Source organism: Anolis carolinensis, chromosome 3 (genome assembly GCF_035594765.1).
Source record: "Anolis carolinensis isolate JA03-04 chromosome 3, rAnoCar3.1.pri, whole genome shotgun sequence".
NCBI classification, from domain to species: Eukaryota; Metazoa; Chordata; class Lepidosauria; order Squamata; family Dactyloidae; genus Anolis; species Anolis carolinensis.
The window spans coordinates 253,898,906-253,919,740 of NC_085843.1; the positions used below are offsets into that span (position 1 = coordinate 253,898,906).

The window sequence follows — 20,835 nt, forward strand, 5'->3', positions numbered from 1 at the left end:
GATGGGTTTAAATGAATAAAGATGGTAACTTATATAGGAAAGTACGGTGACTTATATAGATAGGTACGGTAACTGCCACCAACGTGAGGTAACAGGCTTACAGAGAGGCAAGGAGACTTATCTTTATGAACAATAACAAAATTCAAGTTTATTTTTGGTACATAAGCGTATGGTTTCAATCAGTAAACGTTCCGGATCTTAAGTTACAATGTAGTCTTTCTTGAATGGATATTTCTTAAATAACTTCTCTTCAAAACAGTATACTAAACTCCCCTGGTCAGCTTATATTCCCAGCCTTTCCCCTGAGTGACCATAAGCTGCCGTCCTTAGCTGATTTCCACAGCTCCTAATCTTTCCAAAACCTAACCGCAACTCTTCTTCTCAAACCCCTAACAGCCACTCCTTTTAAAACCCTCACAGCAACTGAACTTTTAAAAGGGAATATGCTCCAACTGTCATCTTAGCCACGCCCCTTTTCTCCCAAGGGAGGCTGTGTTACCATGGCAACCTACCAAATGCTGCTTCCAGCTAGTTTCCATGTTAGGCTTTTCCTTGCTAGTATATAACTCTTTTTTCTTTAACAAACAAATAAATAAAATCATATCAATAATCTCTGTTTTACACATAACTTCTCTACACCTCCCCCCTTAGAAAGATTATTTTTGCCTTTTCTATGCCTAGAATGGGCAAAAATAATTAATAAATACATATATACATACACAACAGTATTCCTGAAATAAAACACAAAGTTAGATACAATACATAAATCATAAAATACAAACCTTCATCATTCAAGTTACCCTAGATAGTGCATCCGCTACCACGTTCTTTTTACCTGTAATGTGTATAATGTCATAAACAAAATCCTGTAAGGTTAAACTCCATCTTAATAATTTATTGTTAGTTCCTTTGACATTGTCTCCATTCAACATACAAACCATAAACGTATTGGTCATCTTTCCCATTGTTAAGATTCACAACCTCAAATCAAAAGACATTTTAAAAATACATTTTCCATAAATCATATTTGTAACAGTTTAATTTTCATTCAGGGTTATTCCCCAAGTCTTTATTTATACACTGGACTAAACATCTTCCGATACTCAGTACATTTCATAGGGATCTTCTTCATGCCACCTGGCACAGTTCATCGATGTTTCACTCTGCGGAGCATTCCAGAGGTTAACATGTTGTTGGGGATAATTACACTCGTCCTTCCCAGCAACACAATGAACTCTCTCTGTCCCAAAATGTTTTTTTGCGAAACTTCCAAGAGTCATTTAAGAAGTCCTGCGAAACATTGTCCAAACATTTTTGTAGAATCTTGAAAGTAAACTGTTGATGGTTAAAACTACCAATCCCCATCACGTCAGGGTCTTTACCACTCTCTCCATCGGAAAATAACCTCCGCTTGCTTCTTGGTTTGGCTGACCTGTCATAGTAGCTCTTCTGTCTCTGCTGGGCTACAGCTAGATGTTCTTGTGCGATGTCTCTTGTCACTCTCATTGTTGACTGAAGATCGGTCAAATATTCAGCCACTGGAACTGTATCAGCTTCCCGTCCAAAGAACATATCAGATGAGATGACTTTGGCCCCTGCAAACTTCTGCTGAGCTTCATTGGACTCCACTACTGATATCTTGCTCTCTGTCTCTCTTCTGTTAATGGGTCTGTCACCAATAGGCCGGATGCTGGAGATGGCAATGTCTGCCTCCTCTTCCCCTTTGTCCATTTCCCAAGAGGAGTTGTCTGTCTCCCACTGTGAGCTGAAGGCATCGCCTAATGAAAAAGGATTATCTTTGTACTTTGGTGGTCCAGATGTGAAGCTTCCGATGTCTTCAAAGAGATCTAGCTGGGACCGTGTGGACTTTGTAGTCACTGGCGTTTCTTGTTCTATCACTTGCATCTCAGAGAGGACAGAGTGAGAAATAGAGCTCCTGGACACCAAGCCCATGCCCAGCCGCTCTGCCTGTTCCCACTTCTTCCCTTCCAGGTTTTGAAGTTTTTTCTCCTCCTTTTTCTGATCAACGTGTAGCTCTTGATACGTCCGTCTCATGGAGGCCACTAAGGCTTCATCTGCTTGCTTCTTGTACTCCGCAGCCTGTTGCTCCTTCAGTTTCTCAGCCACCTGCGCTTGCCTTTCAATTTCAGTGAAACTCTGACTATGTATTTCTGACCTTTCTTCTGATTCCACACTTTTGCTTTCTCTGTAAAACACACCATCTTTTGTGACAAATTTATTGGGTAGTTCTCCTGCTGATTCTGGTAAACTTTCAGCTTGCTTAAACAAAGGCTTCAGGGATTCATCTTCCTCCTGAGCTTGTTTAATTTCTTGAACTCCCCCTGTTTTACTAACAATTTCGGTAATGGTGGAACTGGATTCTGGACCCTGTTCAGATTCCGGTTGAATAGGTAAGCACACTGCTTCCTGAATAGGGCTTCTGTTGTAATCTTCCTTCTCCTCACACAACTTTTTCCAGTTCTTAACTTGTCTAGCTAGGTCATTGCCGATTAAACATTCATGAGGGATATCTGAGCTAATTGCAAAGTCCCAGATCCCTTTCCATCCATTGTATTCAATTGGGAGAGATACTACCTCAGCTGGTACAGCTGGTCCCAAACCCTTTAGATTTATCTCAGAGGTGGGCTTTTGATATTTCTGAGGTACCGATTTTGGGTGGATAACACACACCTGGGATCCTGTATCCCTCCAACCTTGTTTTTGTTGGTTCACAATAGTGATAGGCTCAAAATAATCTTCAGAAAAATCATCGGATAAAATAAATAAACATTGTTTCTCCTTAGGGACAGTCTCAGTACTGCTTAGCAACTTAATATCACCATTAAGAGTATTTTCTTTGGGCTCTTTATTCATAAAGAAGGATGTTTTATCTCTTCTTAAAAGAGGACATTGGTATTTTAGATGATCAGACTTCCCACACTGATAGCACCTTGCTTTTACCTCAGGTTTGGTCTGATTAATTACCTCAGGCCTCCTGTAGGCGGTGTTTTCTATGGCAGGCGTCTTTTTGTATTGTGTGTGTGTTTGATAATTGTAAAATGGCGGTTTATACTGCCTTCTCTCACTTAGTCCCTCATCGTTCCTAAATCCTTCCCTCAGAGTGATTAATTGGTCTGTCATTGAAGCCGCTTCATTGGCAGTTGATGGCTTTCTGTCTTGAACTAACCACCGATAATCTGAGGGCACTAATTGAAACAGTTGTTCCAACTTAATTAATTCCCTCAGCTGTTGAAAAGTTTCCACTTCTGAGGTTCTGAGCCAACTATCAAATAATTGAGCCTGTTTTGAAGCTACTTGTGCGAAGCTTTGGTGCTTTTCTTTCCTCAGAGATCTGAATTTTAAACGATAAAACTCAGGTGTGAGTTGCAATTTCTGTTGTACCTGCTTTTTAAAGAAATTATAATCTCTGTGTGACTCTTCAGGTACATCACCATATATTTCTAACAATTTCCCACAAATTTGGGGTCTTAAATAAAGCATCCATTTTCCCTCATCAATTTCAAAATCTCTGCAGCACCTCTCAAAAGAAATCAAAAACTTTTCCACATCATCATCTTTATTAAACTTTGGGAATCTCTTCAGAAGTAGATCAGACGCTTCAGTCCTACCATTCCCTTCTTGGTTAATAATGTGTGGTTGAGACAGTGCCAATTTCTCTTTTCCCAATTCCAATTCCCTCATTCTCAACTCTCTCTCCTTTTCCTCAGTCTGACTGGCTTTTTGTAATTCCATTCGTTTCAGTTCTATTTCTTTATCCTTCTGCAGTTGCATTCTTTTCAATTCCTTCTCTTGTTCTATTTCCCATCGTTTTTCCTCCCATTCTCTCTCTCTTTGCTTATCCTCCCTTTCTCTTTCTCTTTGTTTATCCTCCAATTCTAATTTTCTCAATTCAATTTTATATTTAAGGGTTTCCCTTGTCTCAGGGGTTTGCTCAGAGTCCGAACTATCTCCTTGGTATTCACTAGCCTCTCCTGCTAATTTCTTTTGTAGTCTAGTAGCCATTTTTCTTAACTTTTACCTCACGATTTCTTCCTATGTGGTCTTAAGGCACTTAGTTTGAGATGTTAAAACGTATCCCACCGCTTGGCACCAATTGAAGAGAGGTGAGGCAGGGAAGGAATCTTTTTCTGAATCCCACCACTGCCTCCAACTGAGGAGAACTGTGCGCGCATATGAGAGGGAGGGGTGGAGGATGTGTGAATGTATGACAGGGAGGATTTAGTGGATAAGGAAGGATAACAGAACTGATGGGTTTAAATGAATAAAGATGGTAACTTATATAGGAAAGTACGGTGACTTATATAGATAGGTACGGTAACTGCCACCAACGTGAGGTAACAGGCTTACAGAGAGGCAAGGAGACTTATCTTTATGAACAATAACAAAATTCAAGTTTATTTTTGGTACATAAGCGTATGGTTTCAATCAGTAAACGTTCCGGATCTTAAGTTACAATGTAGTCTTTCTTGAATGGATATTTCTTAAATAACTTCTCTTCAAAACAGTATACTAAACTCCCCTGGTCAGCTTATATTCCCAGCCTTTCCCCTGAGTGACCATAAGCTGCCGTCCTTAGCTGATTTCCACAGCTCCTAATCTTTCCAAAACCTAACCGCAACTCTTCTTCTCAAACCCCTAACAGCCACTCCTTTTAAAACCCTCACAGCAACTGAACTTTTAAAAGGGAATATGCTCCAACTGTCATCTTAGCCACGCCCCTTTTCTCCCAAGGGAGGCTGTGTTACCATGGCAACCTACCAAATGCTGCTTCCAGCTAGTTTCCATGTTAGGCTTTTCCTTGCTAGTATATAACTCTTTTTTCTTTAACAAACAAATAAATAAAATCATATCAATAATCTCTGTTTTACACATAACTTCTCTACACGGAGTTTTCGGGTCATGGACATCGGAAGGCCAACATACAGGGCGTTGCAATAGTTCAGCCTAGACGTGACCATGGCATGGATGACTGTTGCCAGAGCTTCATCAGATAGATAGGGTGCCAGTTGCCTCGCTTGTCGTAGATGGAAAAAGGCCTGTTTGCTAGCAGCAGCGACCTGAGCTTCCATTGTCAGCTGCGAATCCAAAACGACACCCAGGCTCTTAACGGTAGGCGAAGGAGATAGGGCAGCACCATTGAAGGTGGGTAGCAAATGGGTCAGACCAGTCGAGCGGCCATGCCAAAGAATCTCAGTCTTCGCTGGGTTCACCTTCAGTCTACTAGCACGTAGCCAGTTCGACAGAGCCTCCAGACATAAGGTGAAATTGTCTGGTATTCACGTTGCTCCAGGCTCCAAGCGCAGAAGGAGTTGGGTGTCATCCGCATATTGATAGCAATCTAGGCCGAAACTCCGAGCCAAACTAGCAAGGGGTCTAACGTAGATGTTGAAGAGAAGAGGGGAGAGAATTGCACCTTGGGGTACCCCACATAGGAGGGAAGATCTGTCAGAGACTTGATCCATATACTCCACGCATTGACTCCGGTTTCGGAGAAATGAGTTATTATCCAACACATTCGCTTATCCAACATTCTGCCGGCCCGTTTATGCCACAGTTTTTAAGGTTGGCTTTAAGCTCATCTTTAAATCTCTTTTCCTGCCCACCAACATTACATTTCCCGTTCTTGAGTTCGGAGTAGAGTAAGTGCTTTGGGAGACGGTGATCGGGCATTCTGACAAAGTGGCCAGTCTAGTGGAGTTGATGGCGTAGGAGCATCGCTTCAATGCTGGTGGTCTTTGCTTCCTCAAGCACGCTGACATTTGTCCGCCTGTCTTCCCAAGAGATTTTTCTGAGGCAACGCTGATGGAAACGCTCTAGGAGTTGAGTGTGACGTCTGTAGACCGTCCATGTTTCGCAGGCTATATGCAGGGTTGGGAGGACAATGGCTAAGCACCTTGGTATCTCTACGGATGTCCCGATCATCAAACACTCTCTGCTTCATTCGGAAAAATGCTGCACTTGTAAAAGCCATCATCATCATCTTTGTGTTGTCAAAGGCATTCATGGCTGGAATTACTGTGTTGCTGTGAGTTTTCCAGGCTGAATGGCCATGTTCCTGAAGTATTCTCTCCTGATGTTTCACAACATAGTCCTAGACATTTGGGAAGTGTCCGACGTGTGATCCAATACAACAGTCAGTATAGTGATCTTGCTTCCTGTGTACTGGTGCTCTTGTGTATCAAATAATAATAATGATGATAATGATAATAATAAACATTGTGGTGTTGAAGTCTTTCATGGCCGGAATCACTGGGTTACGGTGAGTTTTCTGGGCTGAATGGCCATGTTCCTGACATATTCTGTCCTGACATTTCACCCACATCTATGGCAGGCATCCTCAGAGGTTGTGAGGTTTGTTGTGAGCCTAGTTTTCCAACAAACTTCACAACCCCTGAGGATGCCTGCCATAGATGTGGGTGAAATGTCAGGAGATAATGCTTCTGGAACATGGCTATTCAGCCCGGAAAATTCACAATAACCCAATAATAAACTTTAGTTATACCACCCCCCCCCCCCCCCCCAATAAGGACTTGAATCAAATCACAATACATACATAAGCAGAAACTAAAAAGACAAGACATCATATATAACCAATAATCATAAACAACTTTTTTTAAAAATGATATCACAATAAATAAATACACAAGTTAAAATTTTTTACTGGGTTTAAAAACATACTTCACTTTGAAGGCAAAACCAGGTAAAACCAAATGGTATTGACAAGATTGATAGATCACCATCATAATAAAAAGTATTCAACTGTTTTCAAAAGCCAGCTTCCACATCCAGGTTTTTAGTTCTTTTCTAAAGTTAGTTAGGGAGGACGCCTGCCTGATTTCTTTAGGCAGAGCATTCCAAAATGAGGGGGCCACCACCGTGAAGACCTTTGCTCTCCTTCCCACCAGCTGTGCTTGTGAGGAACCATGAAAAGCCTCCCCCCCCCCCCAAGAAGACCTTAAGGCCCGAGTTGGTTCATAGGGGGAGACCCGGTCACACAAATAGGCTGGACCTGAACTGTAAAGGGCTTCCTAATGTTCGGGTAGAATCTTTTTTCCTTCCCTTTCAATCTTTCACTCCCAGATCTAGTCTCCAAGCTTGCCCCCTCCTCAATGCGACCTCCTTTCACATATGTGAAGGAGTCTCTTGTGTGTCTCCGAGAATGGAATAACTTTATCGTCGTTGTACATGGTAGGTACAGCGAAATTAAAGGCCACCCCCAACCACTACATATATATAGAATTACAAAATAAAACACCCATCCTTTCACATTCTAATCACTCTTGCACAGCCATGGGCAAACTTCCGTCCTCCAGGTGTTTTGGATTTCAAAACACCTGGAGGGAGAGCTTAAGTTTGCCCATGTCTGCTCTTGCACAACCCCTATTGCCATATCAGTGTGAGACTATGAAGTTCAATTTTATTTATTTATTGTGGCAGAAGCGAATTGAGAATACACATATCTATATATATAAAAGGAGAATGGCATCGCTCCACTGGGCAAAACAACAAAACTAAAGGCCTCTCAACCTTGACAACACAACCCCTCATCCACGTCTCTGCGTTCTTACAAACAATCTGCACATCCCTAACCTCCATGGGGCCAAAAAACCCCCAAAAACCGGAATGTACCCCTTTGTGACCCACCTTGATTGACACTAAACAGCCTTGCAGCTTCAAAGCCAGGCTGCCGACTAGGCCACAGCAAAAAAAAAAAAACCAAAAAAAAAAACACCACTTCAGTGTGAATTTTAAACCATTGTGTAGAAGGGGCCTCATATAATTCTGTTCCAGGCAAATCATATAACATTAGCAATATAATGTATAATAATTACTGTGCTCTAATAACAATACACAACAATATAATCTCTAAAATCAGGACACTAAATAAACAACAACACTCAGAACACAAGGGAATTCCACACAGGAAACAACCAGGCCCAGCTAACACCTCCCAACAAAGGATTCCCTCACGCAGGAAGCAGCCAGGCTTGGAAGCTACAAGACCATTCAATGCTAAACAACTTAAATAATCACACCCAGCTAACACGTCCCAGTAAAGGATTCTTCCAACTACTAACCAGGCAGACCTTGAAGCTGCATGCCTATTCAATGCTAATCAAGGAGATCCATGGCAACATCTGCCTCAACCAGACAACAGTTCTTTCTACCACACTGCACGTTATTCCACACATTTATCAACCCCTTTGTGGCCCATCTTGATTAACACTGAACAGCCTTTCAGCTTCAAAGGCAGACTTTGGAAACCACGAGGCTACTCCATCTCATTCAACCTGGCCCAGCAAGCATACCCTATGTAGAAAATGGCCAGGCTTTCAAGCAGCAAGGCTATTCACTGCAATTCCAATTGGCCACAGCAACGCGTGGCAGGGCACAGCTAGTAATGTATAAAAACCACAAAGTTAAAAACTTGGCATTGTACTAAATTTCCTTTGACCAGAAGCTGGCCACTTCGAGTACCTCTGGTGCCGCTGTAAGGCGGTCCTCCATTGTGCATGTAGCAGAGCTCAGACCGCATTGTAGTAGATGGTCTGCGGTTTGCTCTTCTCCATACTCGCATGTCATGGACTCTGCTTTGAAGCCCCATTTCTGAAGATTGGCTTTGCATCTCATGGTACCAGAGCGCAGTCTGTTCAGCACCTTTCAAGTCGCTTAGTCTTCTGTGTGCCCAGGAGGGAGTTTCTCAATCAGCCTCTGATTGAGGTACCAGGGTTTATCCTGCCACTTTTGGACTCTCGCTTGCTGAGGTGTTCCTGCGAGTAGATGCGCATCGAGGGAGTGTGACTTGTCTAAGGTTTCAGTGGTGGAGAAGGAATTCCAACTTTGTGTTTGACACAGTAAGATTTATTCAGTTTGACACCACTTTAATTGTCATTCCTTTACAAGGTCTTTAACCTTCTCTGTCATGGCACTTAAAGTTGTGTCAAGTTGCATTAATTCTACATTGTCGAAACATCCCCAAGGTTGTTTCCCTGCTGAAATGAGAAATCTGTTCTCCAGAGAATGTATCAATACTGTCAAATTAATGTAGATTGACACTACTCTAACTGCCATGGCTCCAAGCTATGGAATCATGGGAGATGTCGTTCAGTGAGTCATTAGTACTCTTTGGCAGAGAAAGCCAAAGACCTTGTAAAACTATGATTCCCATGATTTCATAGCATGAAGCCATGGCAATTAAAGTGGTGTCCAAAGTGCACTAATTCTTGGGTGTATGTGTGCAGCCATAGTCCAGTGCTCAAACCACTACAACACACTAGCTCTTGACCCCATCATTATTATTTTTGTATAAATCTACATAAAACAGTTAAAACCACAACACACTCATTTGTAAAATCACAAGTCACCAATTACAAAACTGAAACTATAATATAGTATATGGAAAATGACTGATGAGCAAATAGCAATACAGATTGAGTATCCCTTAAGTGTCTGTTGGAATATTAGAACTGAATATTTTGACAAACTACTAGGTAATGTGTTTAGGATATTGAAACATGTTTGTTCACCTCAGATGATACATGCAGTTTTCATAAATATCTTCTGAAAAAATAATTTTCCTTCTCTGAAACAAACAGCTGAAGTAGCTGTGGCCCTGAGTATAGCACTAAGAATATAAGGGATGGTGAATTAAAAGTTTGATTGTGGGGTTATTAAAATAAAAAGTAATTTATTTGATAAATATCTCATATGTTAAAACTATTTACAAATGAAGATATCCCAAAATAGTACAACAGGTCTTTATGCATTACTGGTTTAGGTGATTATTACATGGTGAAGAAACTTTTGGAAGAGAATTGCGCTGGTGATATGAACATAAATTGTGTAGATGTCCTAGGAAGAAATGCTGTTACAATAACTATTGAAAATGAGAATCTAGATATACTACAGCTTCTTCTGGACTATGGTTGCCAGGTACTGTGAAAATTCATTTATTTTTTAAAGTCTTAGGAGAAAATAATAATTCCTTCTTTTTAAATTTAAAAATGGGTGTTTAATTGTATGTAGTTCATTGTTATTCCTTTCATATTTTTAGTCCACAGATGCGCTCTTGGTGGCAATTGACTCAGAAGTTGTGGGAGCTGTGGATATACTACTTAATCATCGACCGAAACGAACCAGTAGACCAACAATTGTTGTTAGTATTGATTTTATCTACATGAACAGATGCTGTATCCAAATTTCAATGTTAAGTATGTATGGGATCATGGGTTAGACACTGAAATGTTTGAGTGCAAGTTGACGACTTTCTTGATTGTAGAAAGTTTTCTTTTGGCCTGTATTCTTGAAGCAAGGATGGGAAAGAAAGGCCTTCCTGAGGTCAAACTACATCTTTGACAATTCTGGCTAGGTGATGGAAGCTGTAATAGTCCACTCTTGCTGAAAATGATAAAGGTTTTAAAATATTGATATCCCATATACCTGGGTACTTAGACTGGCCTAGATTAAGCCAACCATGATCTGGATGCATATATTATAGAGAGAATAGAGCTTGTTCCTATTTTCATTAAATTTCAGAGAGTAATCATATTTTCTATTGAAAAAACTACATGTATATTGAGAGACTGTTTATATTTTTGCATCATTTCAATTACTATTGCTTCAGAAGAGAGCTTTGTGTAGTTTGTGTACAAATGTAGTTAGCTTTGGCTGGATTTAACTCTCCCCCCCACTGCCTTTTCCTTTTCTTTCTGTTTCATATCTTTTTAAATTGCAAGTCTGGTGTCAAAGAATTGTTAATTTAACAATTTGCAAGCTACCTTGGGAGACATTTTAAATAAACGTTGGGGGTATAAATATGCTAAATAAATAGTAAACTTGTATAGTAATAGTATTAATTCTGGATTGGGATAGAGGGAGAGCTTTTATCATTGCCTCCTCCAAATTATTACATTGCTAAAATAGCTATTTCTCCACTTCTACCAACATTGGGAGGAAACAAGTTGGATGTGACCTAAAGCAGTGCTTCTTAAACTTTCTGCTATGAAGACCCAGCATTCCCCACCCACTAGGGTCCAGTACCATATTTGTTCCTGTTTCCTATAGTTGTTTCTTCTTTTTCTGGAAGTTCTCCAGGTGCCAGCAACTGATGGCTTGGGAACTAGCACCAGTCCATTGGCCGCAACTTCGAGGAGCACTAATTTAAATCATTATTTGATCTTGTTCTATGATTTTAGAAGAATTTAGATGACATTTAAATCTCCACATCCCTATGTCCTGAAATCCTGGATGGAAGGGAAGATTTTCATGTGTGGGCTTCTTTGCACCTATGCATGCCCATGTAGCCGCAACGCATCACCTGATATCACATGTGGACCTTCAGACCAATAGATTATACCCCCTTCTGTTATAAGATGTGGAAAAGGATGTGTTTATTGAACCTCTACCTACACTAATTAACTGATTGAGAGCAACTACTGAATTGCTCATTAAATGTATCTAGACAGATACTGACCTTGGCCTTTTCACGATGTTGTTCTAAGTGGGATGCCTCCTTTAAATAGTATTGTAAGACAAAATTCACTCACTGAGTTCTTTTTTTCTCTCCAAAAAGTACATTCAGTTCAGATGCTTTTGAATTTAAAAATACGAGACCTCCAGAAGTAGAATGTTTATAATTTGAACTGCTGTTTTAAGATTTCAATTCTGAATGGACAATTCATAAAGTTTCATTTATTTTCTTTTTGCAGAAATTAATGGAACGTATTCAAAATCCAGAATACTCAACAACCATGGATGTGGCACCTGTTATTTTAGCTGCTCACCGTAATAACTATGAAATCCTTACTATGCTGTTAAAACAGGATGTGTCATTACCAAAGCCACATGCTGTGGGCTGTGAATGCACACTGTGTACAGCCAAGAACAAAAAAGATAGCTTACGGCACTCCAGGTTACTGTAATTAGCTCTTTATTCATGCATGAAATTTCACCCCTACTTCAATGTAAGATAGAAATTCAAATGACACTTAAATAGACAGAATATATTGCTATATGTGTATAGGTAGACTTGTACAAACATTTCTGCTTTATATGTTTTGATGAACTTATTAAAATAGTGAGTGAGTGGTATTCAGTGCATCGGCACAATTGACGCTGTCCTATACCCAACCATTGCACTTTATTCTGGCCCAGCTCTAGAGGTTGCAAGATATTTCACATATATAAATTCTATTGCCTCACTCCAATCTTGAATATGCTAACTGCACCTTGGTTATTGGTTGATTGAGTATGTTTTTATTGTATTTTATATGCCTGATTTTATATGTTTACATGTTTTAAATGCATTTTGATATTGTATTTTATGCTGTGTTTGGGCTTGGTCCTCATGTGAGCCACCCTGAGTTCCTTCGGGGAGATGGGGTGGGATATACAAATAAAGTTATTATATTATTATTATTATTTGCTGAATCGAGAATGGGAATGTGATTTTTCTAAGTAATTTATCTCAGTAAATATTTAAGTATGTTGAACTCAGTAGGAGCTTTTGCTGTTGTGTACCACTTCGTCATTTTTTGCCTATAAGTGGTTCTCAACCCGTGGGTCCTACAACCCCTCAAAATCCTAGCCAGTTTACCAGCTGTTAGGATTTCTGGGAGGTGAAGGTCAAAACATCTGGGGCTCACAGGTTGAAAACCACTGCTATAAGGCAGTGCTTAGAATGGGAGTGAGTAGACAGCCAGTTGTCTTGATATGAAAAACAGTCCGTGGCTAAAGTAGAACATATTTGGTGCTTTAGGATATTGGGCAACATGAAGGAGCAAAGAGGTCTCTGTTCTGTTCCTATTGCATGTTGTTATCATGTGATATTAGAATGCAGCACAAAAAAGGGGGAGGGGGAGATTGGAAATTTGGTAGGGCAGGATAGAAATAAGACTAAGGAGAATCTTCTATCCTAAAGGCTGACATTCTAATCAGAAGTAAGCCATATTAATGGCAATTAATCCTACTTTTTGGTAAATGACTTATTACAGTCTCAGCAGGAAACCAGTTGTACGGGACACCGTTATTAATAACAGTAGGATTACAAATAGCAACTAGCATAGCAACCAACTTACTGCATGGGATATATATCTAGTTGTTATATTTGCAGTTTGGGGGTCTGGCTTTCAATATAATGACCATGTTCCTTGTGTTCACTACAGCTTTTTGCTAAGTGTGTATTCTTTTGAAATTATTAGTTGAAGTAATTTATAGCTTACAGTTTGATTTGTAAATTGTGTTGCATTCCATCTTAAGCATTACTTACTAGGCATGATAACTCGTAGGGCAATTCCATCAATATTTTTTCTTCAGGCTGGAGGAAAACGTAATTTCAGTTATTTGCTAGGACGTGTAGATAGGATCATAGAGTAGGAAAGGCCTGTAAGGATCATCCAAACCAACTCTCTGCCATGCAGGATTAAAAAACGAAAGCACTCTAAGACATGGTTATGACAAATAACTTCAGTGGCCGGAGGCTATGGGTATCTTTAAATGGTGCTTGTTGTAAGTTTTAAAATTGTTTTATTTGATATGTTAATTGGGTTTTTATATCGGGATATGATGTTTTAATTGACCATATATTGCTGTCTGATGTATTTGTATGAATCCCACCCACGGGAGAAAAGCAGGATAGAAATGATTAAATAATAATAATAATAATCCAACCTCTGTTTAAACATCTAAAAAGATGTTTATCCTTATGCTTCTAGTGTTATATGTCTTTTGTCTGTGTGGAAGTTAAGTGAATTACAAGCGAACCATGAGCTTTAAAACTCTGATCGTAATCAAAACTGATTTTCTAAAGATGAGTTCTTCAACATTTTCATTATAGATTCCGTCTTGATATTTATCGATGTTTGGCCAGTCCTGCTTTGATAATGCTGACAGAAGAGGATCCAATTCTGAGAGCTTTTGAACTTAGTGCTGATTTAAGAGAACTCAGTCTCGTAGAAGTTGAATTCAGGTATAGATTAAAACTTGACCTTGAAATACACTTTTCTTTTTCTACATTTAATAAATTTAATACATATTATGAGTCAGTAGGACAACAAAATCAAAATTATTGTTAAGAAACAAGCATTAATTGCAAATACTCAAGATTGTTTAATCTTCATTAGCAGCTGTTTATTTCCTTATTAATGGAATGCTAAATCAATTTCAGGTTGTACTTTAAAGGATTTATCCAAGGTGCTTATCCCTATCCCCCATAATAGACTTAATACCTTGGATAGCTACTTGAAAAGTTTGATTGAAAATTGGAGCAGATTTCACAATTCTATTGACATGTAAATTATCACCCTCCTCTGGTTTTAAATTCAGAATTTAGAGCATATATTTAGAACCCTGTGAATTAATTCCATAGATATATGACAGTTGAGATTTCAATGGTAGAATCTACACTAGGGCGTAACAAGTTTTCAAGGTTTTTTTTTCTGTGCCATTGTTTGTTACCAAATGCAATTGTTGCCCTGTAAATACTGCACTAAATCCATCATGTAAAGTACAGTACCCTGCTGGGATGTGCATGAGATATTGATGGTGACCACTATGAATAATGTGACGTTAAACATCAGGAGCTATAAATATAAAGAATAGATCATATTATTCCAACAAACAATAAATGTCCCATACTATGTTTGTTGCACCACACAGCTTGGAATCCAATCTCAACTAACCTGTTTTAGGATCCATTGGCTTTGAGGCAAATGTTTAGCTTTTAGTTAAAATCAATGGATGCTAAACCATGCCTGAGCTGTATCTATCTCCATTTCACTGTTCTATACAATCAGTTGTATATGTCTGTTTCTGTGAACTAGAAATTCATTGGGTTTTGAATTGTCCACGATATACTAGTCATGTATTTGATGCTGTCTCTTTAACATACAAATAACTGTATGTGGCCCTCATTTGCATTGAGGAAGATTTAAGAAACCTAGTAGTGAAAGGAATGGGGAAGTTTAAACGTCCTTTACTTGACTACAGTGTTTTCTGACCTACATTGAGATCATTTGTGCTTTTTTTTTGTGCTACTTCAGAGTCTTTAACACTGCATATTTAAGATAGTGTGTAGTACATAAATCCAAATATTTAGTATTAAATCAGTGTGTAGGAAAGATTAGAGCAACAACATTAGTATATGCCATTGATATATGGATCACATAATAAGAAATTGGCTTAAATCTATTTAAATAGCTTTGGTTTTTAAATCGGTGAAGTCTAGCATTTGTTCTAGATCCAGGAAAGATCCTTATTCTTTCAACCTGATGTTAGTATCAAACATATGTTTGTATTTGTCACCTTCTGTATTTCCTAGAAATGATTATGATGAGTTAGCCCAGCAATGTAAAACTTTTGCTAAAGATTTGCTTGCCCAGGCACGGAATTCCCGGGAACTTGAAGTTATTCTAAACCATACGGCAAGTGATGAGCATGTGGATAAAAGGGGATTGTTAGAAGAAAGAATGAACTTGAGTCGATTAAAGCTTGCTATTAGGTATAATCAAAAGGAGGTATGTCTTTTCCATTAATTTATTGCAAAAATGATGCAAAATGAATGTCATTGTTTCTTTGGTTGGTAATATGCAATGGTACTGCAGTTGTACCTAAGTTACATTGGTAGATTGAAGGAAAAAAATCGAGTAAAGTAAAGATTGTTATTTTTAATAGTAGCTCTTCACTTAATCACTTTCAGAGTTTCTTTTTCAGCATTCTGATTTTTTTAAAAATATCTGACTATCATTCACCAGAATTTGTGGTGGATTCTGATGTTCCTATTGTTGGAAGAAAGGCCAAATTTCTTTGCTAGATTATAGACAAGGCAGTGTTCTGGTATCCTAAATATCTCTGGGAACATAGTTCTTCATGTAAATAAGAGGTGTGCATTTTAGTTACTGTTGTAAATACAGAATTCCAGGTGATGTCACTGAGATATAGTGGAATGGGGTAGCCATTGATAAGATTACATTTAAGTTTTGATTTTAACCGAATTGCTGTTCCGCTAGCAAAAACATAAAATATTAAATAATTGAAGTGAATTTAAGAGTTTTAGGTAACTTATAAAGTTCTATTACCACCCCAGTTTTTACATTCAAAATTTAAGCTTTATTTATAAGTATATTTCATATTACTTCACACCGCAAGCCAATTATTTCTGTCTGTCTTTATGGATTTCAACAGAGCTTGAGCCTTCATTGGCAACTTTTATTAACATGAACTTCTTTTCCTGTTGCAGTTTGTTTCTCAGTCTAATTGCCAACAATTTCTTAATACTGTTTGGTTTGGACAAATGGCTGGTTACCGTCGCAAGCACACATTCAAGAAGATTTTGACTGTCTTAACGGTTGGCCTCTTTTGGCCACTACTATCTTTCTGTTATTTATTGGCCCCCAAATCTCGAATAGGCCGAATAATTCACACTCCTTTTATGAAGTTCATTATTCACGGAGCATCATATTTCACTTTTCTGCTATTACTTAACTTGTACTCGGTTGTCTACAATGAAGATAAAAAAAACACAATGGGTCCAGCATTGGAGAGAATAGACTACCTTTTGATACTCTGGCTCATTGGTAAGTATAAGACTGGTACAAAATTATTGTTACAGTTCTGAACAGTTTCTGGAAATAATATTTAATTTTACCAGGTTTAGGATATCATGTACGAGATTTACATTTATGTAGATGTGATTGATTGATTATGATGTAGTTAGAGCCATTAAACACGTTCTGGACATGTCCTGTGATCAGGAAAGCACTGCAGACATAATTTCCCAGCACCTTGATCTGCGATGCCTTGGAAACTCTTCAGCTGAGCCTCTACCAGACTCAAATTGTAATTTGTTGGGTTTTTTTGGGGGAGGGGAGGGGTGGAATCAGATATAAATACAGTAAAGAAACTATGTCACTGTAGTTGTAACTAACAAGGGTATAAAAATATATGCTTGTATATGTATTTTGTACAGCTGTGAACTACATTGTAATGGTTTATGGCTATAAAGATTGCACACAGTTAAAACATTGAAATAGCAAGAGAAACATATTTAAAATAAAACAATTACATCAGTAAAACCATGAGTAATAATTTAGTCAGGAGAGTTTCTTTGAATAAAACCATGTTCAAATGATGTCAGAAGAAAATCAATATGACAGCTCATGACAGGTATTCCACAGGAGAAGAACTAATACACTGAAACCTCTATTCTGAATGGCTTTCAAATAGACTGCAGGCCAATGTAGTATCACTGGGATCTCTTATGATGACTTCAAGGACCAAGAAGTTCATGAGAGAGAGAAAGAGAATCAGCAAATTATTTCTCTCTCTACGACAATAAAATAAACATATGCATTTGTCTAGTGAAGTATATATACTATACATGCAGGAAATTTTGTTGCGTGAAGTAATTCTCAGGACAAATTCATAAAAGACTGTAAATTGTGGGACAGCAGAAAGCTGTGTGTGTGTCTTTACTGTACTTTCAGTAATCTTGTGATTTGGCCAATATATCCATTTATTTGTGTTCAATTTCCAGCCTGTTTTTGAAAAAAAAGGCTACTAAATCCCTATGGAAATTAGGTTGTGTGTGTTGGGGAGGGGGAGGTTACTGGAACAAATGGAGGCTAATCATCTACATTTTACACAAATCTCTGTTCTTGCAAATGTCTGAATCTCTGAATTTCCAGACATGATTTGTGGATTAGCTGTGGACAGAACCAGCAGAGGGAGCACAGACAATTACTTTTCAGTTTTGCTTTTTAAAAACCATCCTTCATTGGTATGATTTTCTAGGTACAAATAAAAATACAAAATATCCCTTTCATGTTATGGGAAATAAGGTATTTCAATAATACTTTAAATTTATGCTTTAATTTCTCACTTGTTTGGAATAATGTATGTTTCTAGTATTACTGGTATCTTTAATGGTTTTATATCAAAACTTTCTGTCAAAAATGGGACTCATGTTGGCTCCTAATAATCTTAAAATAATGAAAAATAATATTACAGCACAAACATGTAATCAAAATTAAATTAAAATGTAGCCTAAAATAAAATGTAAGAGGTACTATGAAAAGTGTACCCCCAGCCTTGCCCTGATACGCTTGAAGAATTGTCATTTCAGTGGTAATTGTCTAGAAATGTTTGAAACTGTTCATGGTTTGATCCATTTAAACTACAGTAGAGTCTACTTTTCCAAGCTAAACGGGCCGGCAGAAGCTTGGATAAGCGAATATCTTGGATAATAAGGAGGGATTAAGGAAAAGCCTATTAAACATCAAATTAGGTTATGATTTTACAAATTAAGCACCAAAACATCATGTTTTACAACAAATTTGACAGAAAAAGCAGTTCAATATGCAGTAATGTTATGTTGTAATTACTGTATTTACAAATTTAGCACCAAAATATAACGATATATTGAAAACATTGACTACAAAAATAGCTTGGATAATCCAGAAGATTGGATAAGTGAGACTCTACTGTATTGTCAAATGGTGGATCAATATGTAAGTAAACTGAACTGAATGATGATCTGTACTAGGAACTGAAAGGAGAATTCAGGGCAGTATCTTTTAATATTACTAGCGACAGAAGAATACTGGTAGGTAATTCTTCTTAGCTCAATGTTTAACATAAGTTCTGTTGAGTCAGCAAGTATACCATAGTTGGGGGCTAACAATTGGATTTAGGCCACATTTCTCATATAAACTTGGAAGAAGTTTACAAAATAGACAGATAGAAAATGCTTCTTTGTGCAACATTATTTTATATTGATTATATTCTCTTTCTGACTCACAGGAATGGTATGGTCAGATGTTAAAAGACTTTGGTATGAGGGCTTAGAAAATTTTTTGGATGAATCCCGAAATCAGCTTAGTTTTGTAATGAATTCACTCTATTTGGCAACTTTTGCCCTAAAAGTAGTTGCACATAACAAGGTAAGCATCAACTCTGTAGATTGTTGACACAAGTGTAAAATCACTGGTTCCCCGCCCCCTCCAAAAATGTAAGAGAAAGCAGTCAAGTCTTATGATAGATATAACGTACTCCCTTTGTATTTATCCCTAGGAATAAGACAGAAGGATAAGCATTAAGTTGAGTCTGTATTTATTTAGGTTTGGGTTGTACTTGCCTGAACATTGTATTAAGAGGTACTTTCTCTAAAGCAGAGCTTTCCAAAGAGTGTGTCGTGACACATTAGCGCGTTGGCTGCAGTGTGGTCGTGTTTCATGCAAAAGTAACGACAAATGACAACAATCTTGGAAATGATGTTATTATGTTACGAATCACATCTTTAAAAAAATATAAATGCAAGATTTTCACAAGATATGTTGTATCCCTATATATTTCGTTGTTACAATTTATTTATGTGTCCCTCTTGCTTATAAGAGGCTAGTTTAACCTCTGGTTTGCTTATAAGACTAAATGACTGTGTCACAAAATGATGCCTGACCAAAAAGTGTGTCACCAACATGAAATGTTTGGAAAGCTGTGCTCTAAAGGAGTCTGTTTCTAAACTAATGGGTTATGGTCACAGCAGCATTTAATGACCACATTTGCTGCACATTTAAAATATAGAATGTTTTATTTATTTTTGGAGAGAATACTATGAGAGTATAACCTTGAAAATGATGTAGGCAGATTATTAGCAATAGGAAGTACTGACCTTTTATCATTAACTTACTGACATTTTAGATGAGGGGAAGCACAGCTGAAAAGCCAGCTGGTAATCTGATTTCAGCCCCCGCCACCCTTCTTCATTAACAGGCATGCTGTATGTGACAAAATCCTTTAAACCAAGGCTTTGCAATTTTACATGAAACCATGATGAATACCAGATGAGCCTGGTGATTTATGTGATATATTTATGCAACACATAGGGAGGTTTTGCATTAGCCTGGATCTCTCTTCCACATTATTTGCTAAAGAAAAAAGCCTTTTTAAAGAAAACCTGGCTAATTTGCTAGGAGTAGCTGAAAGTGCAGTTCTTATTAGTTTGTATATGCTACCCATTAATAGAGTGCTTTATGTTGTGTTTATTGATTTTCCTCTCAATAAATTTGTCATTTACATTCCTATTTTATACACTTGTGACTGCAATTTGTACATGAAACCCTAATGAATACCAGATGATGCTAGTGAGACTGAGTACTGCAGAGACCGATGTGATGCAGTGGTTTGGGCATTGGACTAGGACACTGGAAGCCCAGAGTTTGAATCACTTCTTGGGCAAGGAAAATGTTGGCAAACCATGGGCAAGTTCGCACTCTCAATGCAGAGGAAGGCCATGGCACACATACCCCTCAGGAGAAATCCTATCAACAAAACATTGTGATAGCTTCAGGTGAGAGTAGCCATAAGTCAGAAATGACTTGAAGGCACATAGCAGCAAGAAACCCTATCTCAGAGAATTGTGAGGATAAAATTGACTAGAGGAGAAGAAGAGCAATGTAAATTCCATTTAGGAAAAATACAAGGTATAAGTGGGGTTTTTTTCAAGAGCTAGAAATCTCCCCTAGAACACCTACACATATTTCATATTTTCTGTGAGTTTTTAGTTGTTCATTTACGGTTTTAATAATCTGATGGTCAAACTGCACATATAGAGTGTGTCTGTAGGTGCTTGTGTATATGTATTATAAAGGGTAGTCATGAGTCCAAATCTGGTATATCTTTGATATGCTTGTGGCTGGTTTTAACTCTTTCCTTCATGCAATAGTCTCAATAAAAGTTGCCCCCTCTTATGAAGCAGCATTTTGTCTTGGCTTTTACCACTTCATCACATAACTTAAACATTCCAATATACCTAAATAAGGT

General features: G+C 38.0%; 2 protein-coding genes across 3 annotated transcripts in view; one reads left to right on the top strand and one right to left on the bottom strand.

Moving 5' to 3' along the window:
- Positions 1-20,835, top strand: part of trpc1 (transient receptor potential cation channel subfamily C member 1) — a 32,249-nt gene that overhangs the window by 1,612 nt on the left and 9,802 nt on the right. Inside the window, exons 2-8 of one of the 2 annotated variants that reach the window (XM_008106204.3) lie at positions 9,800-9,954; positions 10,076-10,177; positions 11,730-11,938; positions 13,856-13,987; positions 15,338-15,533; positions 16,256-16,592; positions 18,817-18,956. In XM_008106204.3, coding sequence (XP_008104411.1) covers positions 9,800-9,954; positions 10,076-10,177; positions 11,730-11,938; positions 13,856-13,987; positions 15,338-15,533; positions 16,256-16,592; positions 18,817-18,956 — 1,271 coding nt within the window. The remainder of the gene's footprint in view (positions 1-9,799; positions 9,955-10,075; positions 10,178-11,729; positions 11,939-13,855; positions 13,988-15,337; positions 15,534-16,255; positions 16,593-18,816; positions 18,957-20,835) is intronic. The other variant, XM_003218247.4, reaches the window with a different exon arrangement.
- Positions 118-3,064, bottom strand: LOC134297855 (ADP-ribosylation factor GTPase-activating protein 2-like). Its single transcript, XM_062976638.1, has one exon. The coding sequence runs from the start codon at positions 2,872-2,874 to the stop codon at positions 1,204-1,206; it is 1,671 nt and encodes a 556-aa protein (XP_062832708.1). The 5' UTR covers positions 2,875-3,064; the 3' UTR covers positions 118-1,203.